Source organism: Heterodontus francisci, chromosome 17, assembly GCF_036365525.1.
Source record: "Heterodontus francisci isolate sHetFra1 chromosome 17, sHetFra1.hap1, whole genome shotgun sequence".
NCBI lineage: Eukaryota > Metazoa > Chordata > Chondrichthyes > Heterodontiformes > Heterodontidae > Heterodontus > Heterodontus francisci.
In genome coordinates this window covers 78,629,659-78,645,641 of record NC_090387.1, presented here as the reverse complement: position 1 = coordinate 78,645,641, position 15,983 = coordinate 78,629,659, and the positions used below count along the sequence as shown (strand labels likewise).

General features: G+C 51.7%; 1 protein-coding gene across 6 annotated transcripts in view; it reads left to right on the top strand.

Moving 5' to 3' along the window:
* The window catches only part of elmo3 (engulfment and cell motility 3), a 201,421-nt gene that overhangs the window by 71,339 nt on the left and 114,099 nt on the right, over window positions 1-15,983 (top strand). For all 6 annotated transcript variants that reach the window (XM_068049746.1, XM_068049748.1, XM_068049743.1 and 3 more), the window contains one exon: window positions 6,915-7,014. In XM_068049746.1, coding sequence (XP_067905847.1) covers window positions 6,915-7,014 — 100 coding nt within the window. The remainder of the gene's footprint in view (window positions 1-6,914; window positions 7,015-15,983) is intronic.

The following is a 15,983-nucleotide window of genomic DNA, read 5'->3' as shown; positions in this document are numbered from 1 at the left end:
CTGGATGAGTGCAGCTCCAACAACTGAAGCACAACAACATCCAGGACAATGTAGCCCCCTTGATCGACACCCCATCCACCACCTTCAACATTCACTCCCTTCATCACCGATGCACAGTGGCAGCAGTGTGTACCTTCTACGAGATGCATTGCAGCCACTCACCAAGGCTCCTTTGGCGGCTTCTTAGACAGCACATTCCAAACCTGCCACCTCTACCATCTAGAAGGACAAGGGCAGCAGATGCTTGGGAACACCACCACCTGCAAGTTCCCCTCCAAGTCACACACCATTCTGATTTGGAACTATATCGCTGTTCCTTCACTGTCGCTGGGTCAAAATCCTGGAACTCCCTTCCTAACAGCACTGTGGGTGTACCTACCCCACACGGACTGCAGCGGTTCAAGAAGGCAGCTCACCACCACCTTCTCAAGGGCAATTAGGGATAGGCAATAAATGATGGCCTATGAAAGAATAACAAAAAAAAAGTTGAGGGTCACATTACTAACTATCACGTGCAATTACCATGCCTGTGGGACACAGTATGCGTATGAGGTGTGTCACTAGGGGCAATGCAAGGAGTGAAAGTCACTCATGAAAGCAATTGCTATTTGCTCTTTGAACTTGAGTTAAAAATGGCCACTTGCCTGCGATTTGGGCTTCTCCAAATCTGTTTTCTCAGGCCCAAGGCAGAAAATAGCTCTCATAGGCTGCTCTTTGCCACTCTTTGACTGAAATGAGACCTTGTCTGGACTAAGAGTTAACCCATTTATTGTCTCTGGTCTACACACACATCACTTCAGGAGACAATCAGTCACACGAGACCAAACTTCCAACTGCCTTATTCACAGGTTGTTGGTCACTGAGAATAAACTGTAAACATGCAGTTAAAGTCGGTTCAATTGAACAATCTGGGGCTCTTCAGAAAAGAGAAGGCTGAGAGGTGACCTAATAGAGGTCTTTAAAATTATGATGGGATTTAAAGAGTAAAGTTGAGAAAAGGTTTCCACCTGTGGGAGAATCCAAACTAAAGCAAAATACTGCAGATGCTGGAAATCTGAAATAAAAACAGAAAGTGCTGGAAATATACAGCAGGTCTGGCAGCATCCGTGGAGAGAGAAACAGAGTTAATGTTTCAGGTCTGTGATCTTTCATCTTTACTCAGATAGTGGTGAGAATGTGGAATTCACTACCACAGGGTGTAGTTGAGGCAAATAATCTACATGTATTTAAGGGGAAGCTAGATAAGTACATGAGGGAGAAACGAATAGACTGATATGAAGCAGGAGTGGCAGGAGGCTCATGTGAAGCATCAACACAAGCAAAGACCAGTTGGACCGAATGGCCTATTTCTGTGCCATAAACTCTACGAATAACACACTACCTTAGTGCCAGTTCACAAATGAGTTAAGCAGACAAGCCAGTAAGCTGAGCTCCTTTGAATGGTTTTCCTTTCAGGTCTTTGAAACAATCCTATGGGAGTAGGAGTAGCTCCTGATCACCATAGTCTCTCAGGAAATTATGTAAACGAATCTACAAAAGGAGCAACATCCTGTCTCTGTCTACTGCAATTAGTTCAAAACGGTTACGAGCTGGTATATAAAAGGTGTCATATCCTGAGACCCCACTAAAATCATTGTACTTCTCAATGCTGTGCCAGTATTTTGATCTGCAATTCCAAAGCACTTTACTTGAACAGAGAACAGAAAGCTTCAGGTTCAAGCTTTAAGTATTAGCCACAGCTCAGTTGGTAACATCCTTTCCTCTAAGTCAGAAGGTCATGGGCTCAAGCCCCACTCCAGGGAATTATAGTCCAATAACTTTCAGATGAGCCCGCTTTATGGGGATGGGACACTGTCGCTCATTCGCGCACTCTCTCCTTTCACCTCTTAAACATACATTTGAATCTGCTGCGGAAAATCACTTTCTGACTGTAAAGTTTCTATATTTGCATGACGTTGGAACCCAGCACATGTCAAGTGTCCACCATTTGGCACTGAACTGGGGACTCAAGGACGGCTGGTGTGGGCAAACAGAAATGCCACACTCAGGCAGCAGAGGGTGTAATATTACTTGTTCCTTCGGGTTTACAACTTAACTAGAACACAATATAATATATATACCAACAGTTACTGCATAAGCCGCATCTAAACACATCTTTCTCTGTCAGGCTACACCCACAACTCCGTGGTCATGTGTAACACGACATCACTTCCTCTGGTGAGCTTCACTCACAGCTTCTTAAGTTGGTCTGCTCTTAAGATTGTCACACAACATCCCACTTTTTTCCAAAGATAAAAACATATGCACAATAGACAATGATATGGCAGTTTGGACTAACTATACATGATTAAAACAAAAGGTTATATACAAGTGAGTAAGTTTAACACTCTCTAAAACATAGAGGAGGTTTGCTTATTTGTCCCGATCTTGTTATCGTAAACCTCTTCCCAGAGCTGAGCTCATCTTGGCGTGTTCTTCCTCTGTGCTTGTAGCCTCTATACATTCATCTTCGGACTTTGTCTTTGAACTTGTCATCGATGTCACAGAGTTCTCATGTAGTGTGGTTGTATAACTCACTGAGTTAATTCGGATTCCATCTGAGAATCACACCATGAGGTCCAGACCTCATACGATCTGGGCTGTTCGCATATCCTTGCAACTTCTACAGGATACCAAGTTCCCAATGCAAAATTGGGGATTGTGACTTTCTGTTCTACTGGAAATCGAGCTAATTCTGGTCCTGCTTGCCTGTTATACGATGCCTTCAACTTCGCTTGTTTAGAAAACTTAGAAAAATGATGACTGAAAACATCACCAATCACCGGCAATCCCTCTGGCCTCAGGGTATTTGCTGTAATGAACTGAAGCCCAAGGAGATATTCCTGGTCATATCACCTCTTCATGTCAAGACTCCCAGCCTTTGTGTTGTCCTTTATATGGACCGACCCAATACACTCGACCTCGATACTTTCTATCATCTTCGGTGTATTACTGACTTCATGTATTGTGACTATTTGTAGACCTTGGCACACTGGAAGTCCTGCAACAACTGGTCCAGTTGTGTCTACAATATGAAACATTTGTGGTAACCATTCAGAGCTTCCATATTTGCACTGTTAGGTTATCGCTCCAATGCACTTGATTGCAGAACCATTGTAGACAGTCTGCCTCGCTCTGGTGGGTTGCACCACAGATTCCCATTTCTTTCAGTAGGTGTCCTCAGTATACGGAAGGGCAGAATATTTGCACTTGCTCCAGTGCCAATTTTTACTCTGTGCTTGTGCTTTGCCACTCTTTGGACATATAAACCCAGTCATGGTGAATACCTCAGATTGCGTAATAGCATTTACATGCTGATCCAAGTTAACTATGCGAAATGCTTGCTCACTGTTGGCACGAGTGCATTCTCTGTCCGTGTCCTCCTGGCAATCTCTCTCTCTGCTGACCTGATATACCTGCTTGGGCTGTTCGTAAACCTTTTGTTACATTTACCATCCTGTCTTGCACACGTTCTCTCTGCATGTGATCTGCCACCATTCCTGTGTGCAGTACCTGAGCTCGGCCTTCTGCATTGCCTTGCCCAATGTCCTCGCGTGCTACAAACTTTGCACAGGCCCTGGTATGCCTGACAATTGTGAATTGGGTGAGTGAAGCCACATTTGCCACAAGGCTGAGCAGACTTCTGAGCCTTGGTGACCATATCAATATCATAGCCACCCCCAAAGCATGATGCTGTTGTTGCCCAGCCATGATGGCTTCAGATTTCCTTCCATCATTGAGTCGTGCATCTGTGGTGTGCCCTTTCTTCTTTTCCAGATGGTCTTTTTGAAAGGCCACTAGCGGGATAAGTGCAATTACAAGCTCCATAATCCATTCCGATAATTCGATATCTCTGAAGTCACAATATTGAACTTTGCCTTTGTCATTAGGCCATAAGCTCAAGCCTATGCACTCTGAAATTTACCTTCACTCTGAGTTGCTGCTCTAGAAGTGCCCATAGCTTGGTAGGGGCCCTCCTGCTCCTCAGCTGACAATCCTGACGTATTGATCCGTTGCGGGCCCTTGTTGCCCAGTGCAATCTTAATCTCGGTAGCTTGTTTCTCTGGTGTGCTCACATCTTGTTCCATTTGCTGTCGAAACAGTTTAAATTCAGATGCTATGTCCGGCGCATTGCAGTCTATAGCTGGATATCTGAAAGCCATTGTCTTAATGATCCTGCTTTTTTAAAAATAAATATAGTAATTTTTACATGTTTTTTTCCACAGGCACACTTTTTATTCTTGTTTCGATAAATTAGTTTTTTGCAGGTCTCCCTCTTTAAGAGTGAGACACCACAGCTGTTTTCTGTTAGCACAGCTCCATTTGTTTGAACTGTGAGGCAGCTTGTTCACACAGCTTGTCCTTTTTTTAAACTTAGAGATTTTTTTTTTAAAACTGAGCCGTTTTTTGACTGTTTGCTGAAATAACGGCCACTAGGTGGCACAGCACTGTCACTCTCTGTCTCTCAGGCAGCTGCCAGTAACAAAGATGGCGCTGCTCAATTTGTCACAAAAAGCAAAGGCAGCCTTAACCCAAATCCCCACAGTCGCTGCAATTGCTGCTTCCATCCCACCCCCAACAATATCTGTGCTAATACAGAACTAAATAACCTCATTGTTAAGCATCTTACAATTCACTCTGTGTGATGCTTATTATTCTAACATATTGGTTTTGGAAATAGATTAATTTGGCTTACTTTCTTGCACAATTATAGCAGTGCAAATGAATTCTGGGCTATAATTTAGATAGAAGCCATCGCGCTTCCCTTTGCTGCTCCCTCCCGTGCCCGTCTGCTTGCCGCTTCTCCCCCCTTGGCCACTCGCACCCGTCTTGCCACTGCCTTCCCTCAGCCACTCACTCGCACCCTTGCCACTTCCCTAACTCGGCCGCTCGCTCCCCACTTCCCCCCCACCCGTGGCCACTCCCTCCAGGCCTTGCTGCTTCCCTCTTCTCCGCCACTGGCCTCTGTGTCACCCCGTCACCCCTCGGCCGCTCGCTCCCTGCCTTGCCGGTTCAGCAGCCTGTTGTCTGCCCTCCACCGATTCTTCGGGCGGCAGGGAGCAATCGGCCAAAGGGATAAGCAATGAGGCGGGGAGCGAGGGGCAGAAGGGCGAGAGCGAGTGGCCGAGGGGAGAAGCGGCAAGGCCTGTAGCCAGCGGCCGGGAGGGGAGTGGGGGGTGGCAGTGTGGGGTGGGGGGGAATTGGCGAGTGCGGGAGCGAGTGGCTGAGAGAATGCAGCAGCAAGGGTGGTGGTGAGTGGCTGAGGGAAGATGGCTGGGAGCAAGCAGCCCTATTTCAGCATGCAATAACATTTTAGTGCGCATGCACAAATTAGTCCTGGCAAGCCGAGTGCTGATGTGGGCTGCGCATGTGCAGCACCATACTGGCAGGGATGGCACAGCTGGGAATGCACTGATGATGTCGGTGCTTGGCTGCATTATCAGGATTAACTTGGTTTTTTTTAAAAGAGGGCTGCAGGTTGCAATACCGGCAGCTGCCACAACCAACCTTTGACTTTGTGCTGGACCTCCAGTGGCGCTGTAGAGTTCTTCCTGCTCTTTTCAGCTTAGGCCCTGCCCACAAAGCAAAAAAGCCAAGAAAACTAAAGCAGTAATAGCTTCAGCTACTGCCCTTTAAATTTTTTGACCCACTGCCAGACAAGTTGAAAACTCCGATCTTCTGGCAAATTGCCCAGTGTACCCAGAGTTTCAACACCTCCCGGGGTCCTGTTTTTGGTCCTGGCTCACTGCACTGTTGTGGGATCTCCTGCCAGCCACTCTCCAGGATCTATAGACACTCCAGGTAAGCAGCCTGCTGTTCTTTGTTCTCTTAGTGGGTTCCTCAGAAAAAATCAAATGCTGCCCCGATGTAATATCTGGTGGTCTTCAGAAAAAATATATCCCAAACATTGCCACCATATAATATTACTTGTAGGACGACAAGTAATATCCAAAGAAAATGTGGATTTTCATTACAACTCAACTGGAACATATAGTTACTGCATGAGCCACATCGAAATACATCTCTCTGACACATCTTTGTTGGACTATACCCATAACTCCCTAGTCATGTGTGACACGATATATCCTCCAGTGACCTTCACTTACAGCTTAAGGTGATCTGCTGATAAGGTCATTCGACAACAGAGGGTGCTGTTCAGTGGTTGACTTGGAGCATGTTGTTGGGGCAGTGTCAACAGAGCTTTGCTCTGAATCTGAACTCAAGGTGCTGTCCTGGTACTTGGTCTGATAAATGGAGAAAAAGTCCCAACCATCACCTGACCCACTGGCAGTATCAGCTCTTGACTCTGAGTCAGAAGGATGTGGGTTCAAGACCCACTCCCGAGACTTGAGCGTATAAACTAGGCTGACATCTCAGTGCTGTATAGGGGAAATGCTGCACTGCCAGAGGTGCTGTCTTTTGAATTTACATTAAACCGAGGCCCTGTCTGCACTCGCTGGTGGACGTAAAAGATCCCTATTGTGAAGAAAAGCAGGAGAGTTCTCCCCAGTGTCATGGCCAATGTTCATCCCTTAAATCCACATCACTGAAAAAAAAAATCATCATATCTGTTTGTGGTCTCTTGCTGTGTGCAGATTGGCTCCAGCATGTCCTACATTATGACAGTGACTACACATCAAAAGTTCTTAATTGGTTGTAAAAAGCTTTGGGACATCCAATGGTCATGAAAGGCGCTATATAAATGCAAGCTCTTTCTTTGTTAATACACAAAACCTGTGGGGTTCCTGACTTGGTAGCTTCATTCCCATCTCCCTGCCCCACCCTGGTCTTTCTGTCCTTGATGAGGGGAAGCTGCGTTACACAATATGATGAATATCCCAAGTAATTAAATGATTTTTTGTTGTATTTTTCAGCACTGGTGAGAGTTTGGCCCACACCCTGAATGCATTCATTGAGCTGATGGAACATGGAGTTGTCTCCTGGGAAACCCTCACCCATGTTTTTATTAAGAAGGTTAGACTCCAGCTGCCTGTGAGATGTGGAGATCACGAGGGTGGGGAGGGGAGGGGCGGTGGGCAGCGCGGGGGACGGGGAGCAGGGCGGGGGGTGCAGTGAGCAGTGGAGGTCTCTGCCACTAGTAGTCTGCACCTCTGGTTTAGCCCTCTGAGCAGATTGTCTGGTTACTAGTCAATGCCTTTATTGAGTTAGTTTGTAGCTCCAGATCTATCCTCGTTAGAAACCTGTCACAGTGCCAGTTCTTAGTGGAACCAGCAGACAGCCTGATCCATCAGTGCCTAAACAGTGAGGTCCATTTTGCCCCTTGGATACCCACCTTCTAACCGTTCTGGTCATCAGGACAGTCCCATTGATGATGTGAACCCCGTGTTGTCTCACTGAGTCATGCAGACCAGGAAGGCCCCCAAAGCCAGTCACTGGTCTGTGCTGAGCTCGCTGACCTCAGCTGGCGGTCCTGACCCTTTGCTTTGCTATGAATCTGTCTGAACTGGGAGTTTACTTCACCTAGGCGGTCGTTTCATCACGTGCCAGTTGAGAATGTGAGTCTATTTGGCCACGGGGAGCATCACAGCCAAACCCGACTCACTCCCCACTGGTCATCCTTACTTGTACGTTCCCAGCATGCGGGTTCAGCACATTGTGACTGAGTGCAGGTAAACACTATCACTCTCTTGGAGTTTGGTAGTACGTGGGCAGTACTGCAGTCTGCTGCATCCCGTCTATGTTCCAATAGATGGCCCTGAAACAGGAATGTCGCTGGGTTCATGGAGCAATTGGGTGGTTCTAAACAGAATAACATACCCACTTTCATCCAGCCAAGTATGAGCTGAGTGAATGATCCTGACATGAGGATGTGAGGAGAGGAAACATCCCACTGAAGTGAATGCAATAATTTCGATTGACACATCACCTTTCACATGCTCAGGGTGCTCCACACCACCTGAGAGCTGTTGAATTAGTTTGAATTGCAGATCCTGTTGTTATGATTTTCACGCAGCAAGATCCCACAAACAGCGTGAGATGGATAACCAATTAATTTATTAGCCAGGAGAATCTCACCAGATGGGCCACTGGTGCAGTGGGGTGGGTCACTATTCAGCGGTTGGGCTGTGGGCCATTGCTGTGTTAGTGCAGAAGGAGCTTTACTCTGTATCTAACCTGTCTTTTTTTGTACCCCAGGCCCCCTTTTATTTTGCTTGGGGGGCCTTTATACCCCAAGCCTCTTTTATATATTTTTGTTAAGGGAGCCTTTATTCACCAGGCCCCCTTTATGTGCATTTTTTTAAATAACTTTATTAAAAAAAGATAAATGAAACAAAACTCAAATTAAAACAACATTGTCTGCATCGATGATGCACTCCAGCCCCTGTGGTGCCCACCAGTCACAGAAAGCCTCATGCGTGCTGCATGTTCCTCCAGGGACACCCAGGCGTGAACGTAACCTTAGACGAGGGGCAGGCAATCAGGGCAGATGAGCCCCCCCCCCCCCCCCCCCCCCCCGACGGCCCTCAGCCTGCACCTGTGAATTACCACCTTGGCCAGGCCCAGGAGCAGACCGACGAGGAGATCCTCCTCCTGGCCCACCCCCCTCCGCACCGGGTGCCCAAAGATCAGGAGCGTGGGGCTGAAGTGCAACCAAAACTTGAGCAGCCCCTTCAAATACTCAAACTGGGGCTGCAACCTTGTACACTCCATATATACATGGAATACGGACTCCTCCAGGCCACAGAAATTACAGGCAGTCTGGGAGTCCATGAACCGACTTAAAAGTCTTTTACACGGGACTGCCCTGTGCAGCACCCTCCACCCGGGTCCCCGATGTAAAGGGGGAGGACTTCTGCATAGAGAGATCTCCACTCTCCACTTCCTCGCCTCCAGATGGCAACATGGACTGCAACAGCATGTCCAGGTGCCAGACAAGGGCGAGGAAGTGGAGTGTGTGCAGGAGCAACCTGTACAGGAAGCCCCTCTGTGCCTGGTGGAATGGCACAGAGGACATTTCCGAGAGGCGGCTCAGGTTGTGTGGGATCAGCTCCCGAGGAGGGGTGCGGGCCTAGGTCCAATGAGCAGTTCCAGCTGAGCGGGGGTCAGCTCCAGACTCCCGAGCTCCCTCGTCACCCGCAGTGAGGGGCATCCTGGGGGCTTCAGCAACGCCTCCACCCTTCGGATAGTCCCCAGAGCCAGCTACCCAGACAGCCCAGGCGCTCTCCTCTGCCGGTGGGGGAGTACCCTGACTGGAGGCAGCCATGTTCCAGACTCTGAATAGACAGGCAATTCCCTCAGAGGTGCGGCTAATGTACTCCACCGGGAACTGCGTGTCATCTTGAAGGCAGTGTTCCTGGCAGAAAAAATACGTTGCCAGCTCACACCATCTGGGAGGATGCTCGACGTACAGGTATCTCTGCAGGGTCCGAAGGCACACAGTCACAGCCTGGGTATGGACGCAGACCAGCGACTGGCCGCGCTCCTCGATCGGGAGACTCGGGACCATGGTAGAGACTCAAAGTTTCCTCATGCCCCAGAAGAAATCGATGAGCTGCTTTTGGATCTTGGTGGCAAATACAGGGGGCGGGGCCAAAGTGACCATCTGGTACCACAGCATCGAGGCCACCAGTTGGTTTATGACCAGCGCTCAGCCCCTGTAGGAAAGCACTCAGAGCAGTCCCCTACTCGGCGTCCTAGTCGAGTGATGACTTTTGCCTCCAACTCCTTCCAGTTTGCCAGCCAAGCTTCCTCAGTGGGGCTAAGGTGGACTCCCAGATAGAGGAGGTACGTGGTGCTCCACACAAAAGGTGTTAACTCCTCTGGCAGAGAGTCCACCCACCACCGACCCGCCAAGAGTCTGGAACATTTCTCCCAATTCATCCTCGTGAAGGACACGGCAGAAAACATCTGCAAGTCAAAGGGATCTATGACTGTGAGGAGCACGTCATCAGCGTAAGCCGAGATGACGACCCGCATGCCCGCCCACGCAGAGCCAGACCTGCCAACCTCCTGCGAAGCAGGCACAGGAACGGCTCCACGCAAATGGTACATAATTGGCCGGAAATGGGGCATCCCTGACGCATTCCTCTCCCAAAGCGAAGCGTCGCTATTAAGGACCCATTAACTTTGACCAGACACTCTGCGGCGGTGTATAAAAGTCAGACTCAGAGTCCGAATGCGCGCTGTGTCCCGATAAGATATTCGTGTTCCAGCCGGCGAACGCCTTCTCCTGATCAAGGGAGAGAAAGGTGACTGATAGACCAGTCCTCTGGGAAAGATGTATCAAGCAGATGTTGTCCTGGATGGACCGGCCCGGGACCGTGTAGGACTGGTCAGGGTGGATCATGTGGCCAGCAGGGGAGCCCAGGCAGATAGACATAGCCCAGGCAAGGATCTTATAATCTGTGCTGAGGAGGGAGACCAGGCGCCAGTTCTTAAACAGGTGGAGATCGCTCCTCTTAGGCAGCAGGATGATGACTGCCCTCTGCCAGCAGGGGGGCATCTCCCTGGTCACCAGGCTTTGCCCCAGGACCTGCGCTTAATTGCACCCCCCCCCCCCCCTCCAGGACGTCCCAGCCTGTCCGATCCCGGGGATTTGCCCCGCGAGCTGGTGGAGGGCGCCGGTCAGCTCCATCAATGTGAGCGGAGCCTCCAATCCTTCGGTGCCCTCTGGGCTGACCTTCAGCAGGTCCTCCCACAAAGCTCTGCGTGTGACCTTGCTGGACGGATCCAGAGAGAACAACGCACTAATAAGTACAGACCAAAAGGCCCGTTCCCTCCGGATCAGTAATCGGCCAGCAGCTCAACGAGCTGCTTATGGACTGCCCCGGCATTTTTCCGGCCTGTAGAGGGTGAGGTGCGGTCCAAATCTTCCAGGATCTGAATCCGCGACCTCACCTATGCGCCTCAGGACCCTATGAGATGCAGGTCCCTCAGCGCGCTCTTCTTCTCTTTGTACGCCTGCCACAGGGCCGGGTCCATGATGGCCTGACCGAGGCGGGACTCCAAGTGGATCACCTCCCTCTCCAGGCGCCCGATCTTGGCTTCCCACCTCTTGGTCAACCCCTTCGCATGCTCCTGACAGAAGATACGGATGTGAGTCTTGCCCACATCCCACCATAGCCTCAAGGAGGGGAAGCCCCCCTACCTCCTTCTCAAGTCAGCCCAGAATCGACAGAACGAGTCCTGGAATTGCTCATCCTCCAGCAGCCGGTTGTCAAAGTGCCAGTGTGCAGATCCCGCCCACGTGCGGAGTGGGGCGAACGCCAACCAAACCAAGTGGTGGTCCGAGCACAGCACCATGCCGCATGCAGGCCACCGAGACGTGGGAGACATACACCTGTGAAATGTAGAGGCGGTCAATTCAAGACCCTCCTCGTCCAGACCTCCATGTGAAGGCGCTAGAGTCAGGAAGGAGATTCCGCCAGACGTCCACCAAGTTAAGGGAGCTGATCAGTTCCCTCAACTTCTCCACCGACGCTTGGCTGCGCTGGGGATCCGAGCGATCCCGCACCTCGAGGGTACAGTTAAAATCCCTCCCGAGGATGATGCACTCGCCGGTATCGACAGAGCTCAAGAGAACGGACACTTCTTTAAAGAAGTGCGCTTGCAACGCGCCGGGCCTGGGCGCGTACACGTTCGCAAAATGGAGCAACACCCTACCCAGGCAAACAGCGAGGTGGAGCATGTGGCCTGGCACAAGCTCCTTGACCCCCAAGATTTCCGGCTGAAAATTCGGGGCCAACAAGCTAGCCACCCCACTAGAAATAAGGGTGAGGTGATTCATGTAGACCCCACCCTGCCAGTCCAGCGGCTAGGTAGTTTTGTCTCCTGGAATGGTGTGGGTTTCCTGCAGAAAGCTCACCGCATATCTCCCTTCCCTGAGGATTGAGAGATTGTGAAATCTGTGGATTTCCCCTGCTGCCGTTGATACTGAGGCTGGCTGTGGTTATCTTCATGGGAAAAGTACTAAGAAACCCGTCACCAATACCTCACTGTGAGGAGGCAGGGGAAGTGCACCTCGCCTTCCACTCCCCCAGCAACCCATTGAAGAACGCTTTAAAACGGCACCTCTCAACCAGTTTCATGGCCGCACCCTTCCCCGCTTTCTTGAGGGTGGTATGGATGGACTGGTTGATCAGCGCCAGATTCGACCATCGGCCGAGGGCCAGCTGAACTTTATTGCGGCAACCCCTGCATGCCATGAAGAAGTCCCGGAGTTCCGCCATGGGGATGAGATGAGACCCTGCGGGAGGCACGAGGGAGTCCACGGCCTCACTGGAGATGGATTCAAGGTCATCCTCTGTGCCCCACATCGTGTCCCCATCCTCCTGTAGGTCGGCAATGCCAGCAGCCGTCACACTCACCACGCACTGTGGGGCGGACGCCCCGGCCGCACCAGCTGGTCCTGTCTCCATCACAATCCCACCCCCAGGATCAATGTCAGAGGAATCCTCTCTGGGCTCTACTGTGGAACTGGAGCCTATGGGCGCTAGCGGTTCAGGACCCCCTGTATCTCCATCCCCAGGCCAATGAGCAGCCCAAGGGAGATGATTCCCGACTCTGGAAATCCAGCCGGTGCTGGGACCGCAGGCAGAGAAAGGAGGCCAGCTCCCGCCCCGCTAGTGCCCACAGGCTCAGCAGGCGGGGCAGCATATTCACCCATAACTGGGTCAGGTACATCCCAGTTGGGCGTAGATTTTGGCAGGGAGGGCCGACCCTTTGAGGCCTCGCCCTCCCCTCCACTCAGGACACCTGACCCAGGTGGGCGGCACAGTGGCGCAGTGGTTAGCACCGCAGCCTCACAGCTCCAGCGACCCGGGTTCGATTCCGGCTACTGCCTGTGTGGAGTTTGCAAGTTCTCCCTGTGTCTGCATGGGTTTTCTCCGGGTGCTCAGGTTTCCTCCCACAAGCCAAAAGACTTGCAGGTTGATAGGCAAATTGGCCATTATAAATTGTCACTAGTCTAGGTAGGTGGTAGGGAAAATATAGCGATGTTTGGTAGGAATATGGGATTAGTGTAGGATTAGTATAAATGGGTGGTTGATGTTTGGCACAGACTCGGTGGGCCGAAGGGCCTGTTTCAGTGCTGTATCTCTAATCTAATCAGTGGCAGATGGGAAGGCTTCTCCAGGAGTGTCCCCAGGCTCCCCCACCACAAGCAGGGCTCCACTTGCTCCCTCAGGAGGGGCGACATGTACAGGAGTCTCCCCCCTCCCCTCCATCCTGAGGGGTAGCTCCTGCCCAGGTTTTACAGCTTTAACAGTGGTGGTGGCAGGGGAAACCTGGGGACCTGAAGCAGGAGACAGCTCCCCTCCAACAGATGGGCCCTGCACCTCAGGGTGCGACGCTACCTCTGTGGAGGGGTGCGTTCTCTTTTTCCCACCAGGGCGCGGAGGCTCAGAGACCTCCATCTCATCAGAGCCTCCACCTCCGCACCCTCCTTTAGCTTGGTTACCCTGGGTCTGAGCCCAGCCCTGGGGCAGGTGGTTTCCCCGGGAGCGGGCCTTGGGCTGAGCTCAGGCTCGGGTTGTGGCTCGGTGTCCAGGGGATGCGCTTCTTGGTGTTTATTCTTTCTCGCCTCAGAGGTGTCTGTTGGAAGAGTGGGGGGAGGTGCAGCAGTGTCACCCTGGGCTGCCAAGGTGGAGTTGGCGGCTGGGAGGTTACGAACCTGCCCACCCGCTTGCAGGCATGGCACCGCGCCCCGTCCTAGGTCCAAAAGACGCGGTAGGCCGCCCCTGGAACTCAACACTAAATTGGCCCTCTGAGACCTCCTCCCACGCCAGCTGCATAAATAGCTGGCGGCGGAAGGAGTACACATGCCAGAGGCTGTTCTCCCGAAGACCGAGCAGGACTGGGGTGAGCCCTGCCTTTACTTCCCCCAGATGGTGCAGGTGGGTAAGGAGGAGCTCACCAGGAATGAAGGGCGGAACATTTGACAAAATGACCTGTTGCGCAGTGGCCTCCAAGGGGTCCACTGGCAGAAAGGTCCCGCCCAGGGTGAGCCCTTTGTTCAGGGCCAGGGACACCGACTGCTCGGTCTTCAGAAAAAACACAGCCTTCCCATACATTTTAGAGGCAGCAACAATGGCCAAAGGGCCGACGTCCTCGGCCATTGCTTTCACGCATGCCTCTATTGACATATTGGGGTGGATGTAGCTCTTGACCCCATGCTTTGATGTTATCAGTGCAAACGGTGATGGGGCAACAGGTGCAACAGCATATGTATGACACGGCCCCACCACCGGCGAAGAGGGGCTTGCCATGGGGTCGAAGAGTCATGCCCACCCCTAAGAAACAAAGCAGTCAACAATTTTTGTTTTAAACTTAAGCAATATGATTTGGGGGTGGGGGGGGGGGAGGGGAAGATGGTGAAAGTAGAGGATGATCGAGGTGGTAAGGAAAAGTAGAGGAGAGGATAGGTGGCCGAGTGTTGGAAGGGAGAGAAGAGCTGTGAGGATGTTGCTGTATGAGGTGGTTGTAGCACCTTACTACACAGTCTACAGTGTACAGGGGAGGGTTCTTCACCCGGGTCGGCTGGAGCAGCCCGGTTCTCTCCTTTCTTCTACCTTTTTTTCAGCCGGGCAGCTCCAGCCATCCCAAGCCACATAGTTGGGGGTGGGGAGGGAGACCCCTTTGTGCAGGATGGAAGAAAAACACAAGAGCAAGTACAGGGACTCCCTATAGAATTTGGCAGCCCCTCTTCTGGATCTTCTGACACCTCCTCCCTCCCCCAACAGTCCAAACAGAAACAGTTCTCTGGTGCTCCAACACCCACCTCTCCAAAATGACTTGCAGGTCTTCTCTGTTCTTGAAAAATAGTAACAGTTCCCCAATTGAAGCTGTAAGTTGCTGCTCTCTCCACTCTGCTGTCTCCTCTCCAGTGGAGTCTGCTCAGGTGCAGCTGGTTCGTCTAATTGCACACAGGAAGTGTCCCAAATTCTTCTGTCAACCCTATGCTGTACCTGCTCTGGGATGTTTGACGGGACAGTGTAGAGGGAGCTTTACTCTGTATCTAACCCCGTTTTTTTCTTTTTTTTTTCCTTTTTATAAGGTGGCCTTTATACCCCAGGCCCCTTTTATATTTTCCACATCGAGGGGGCCTTTATTCCTCAGGCCCCCTTTATATACATATTTACAGTTTTAAAATAACTTTATTAAAAACAGAAATAAACAAAAACTCAAATTAAAATGCCATTTTCGGCGTCGACAATGCACTCCAGTCCCTGCGGTGCCCACCGGTCGCGGAAGGCCTCAAGCGTACCGGCGGACACCGCATGCTCCTTCTCCAGGGACACCCGGGCGCGAACGTAACCACAGAAGAGGGGCAAGCAATCGGGGAGGACGGAACCCCCGACGGCCCGCAACCTGGACTTGTGAATTGCCACCTTGGCCAGGCCCTGGAGCAGACCGACGAGGAGATCCTCCCCCTGGCCCAAGCCCCTCTGCACCAGGTGCCCAAAGATCAGGAGCGTGGGACTGAAGTGCAGCCAGAATTTGAGGAGTAGCCCCTTCAAATACTCAAAGAGGGGCTGCAACCTCACACACTCTGTATAAACGTGGAACACGGACTCGTCCAGGCCGCAGAAAGGACAGGCGGCCTGGGAGTCCGTGAACCTACTTAAAAGTCTATTGCACGGGACTGCTCTGTGCAGCACCCTCCATCCCAGGTCCCCGATGTAAAGGGGGAAGACTCCCGCGTAGAGAGACCTCCATCGGGGTTTCCCCTCGCCGCCAGATGGCAACGCGGACCGCCAGGGCGTGTCCGGCCGGCTGACGAGGGCGAGGAAATGGAGAGTGTGCAGGAGCAGCCCGTACAGGAAACCCCTCCGCGCCGATTGGAATGGCATGGAGGGCATTTCCGAGAGGCGGCTCGGGTTGTGCGGGACCGGCTCCCGAGGAGGGTTTCGGGGCCTGGGTCCGATGAGCAGTTCCGGCCGAGCGGAGGTCAGCTCGGCCGGGATCGCTCCGCACTCCCGAGC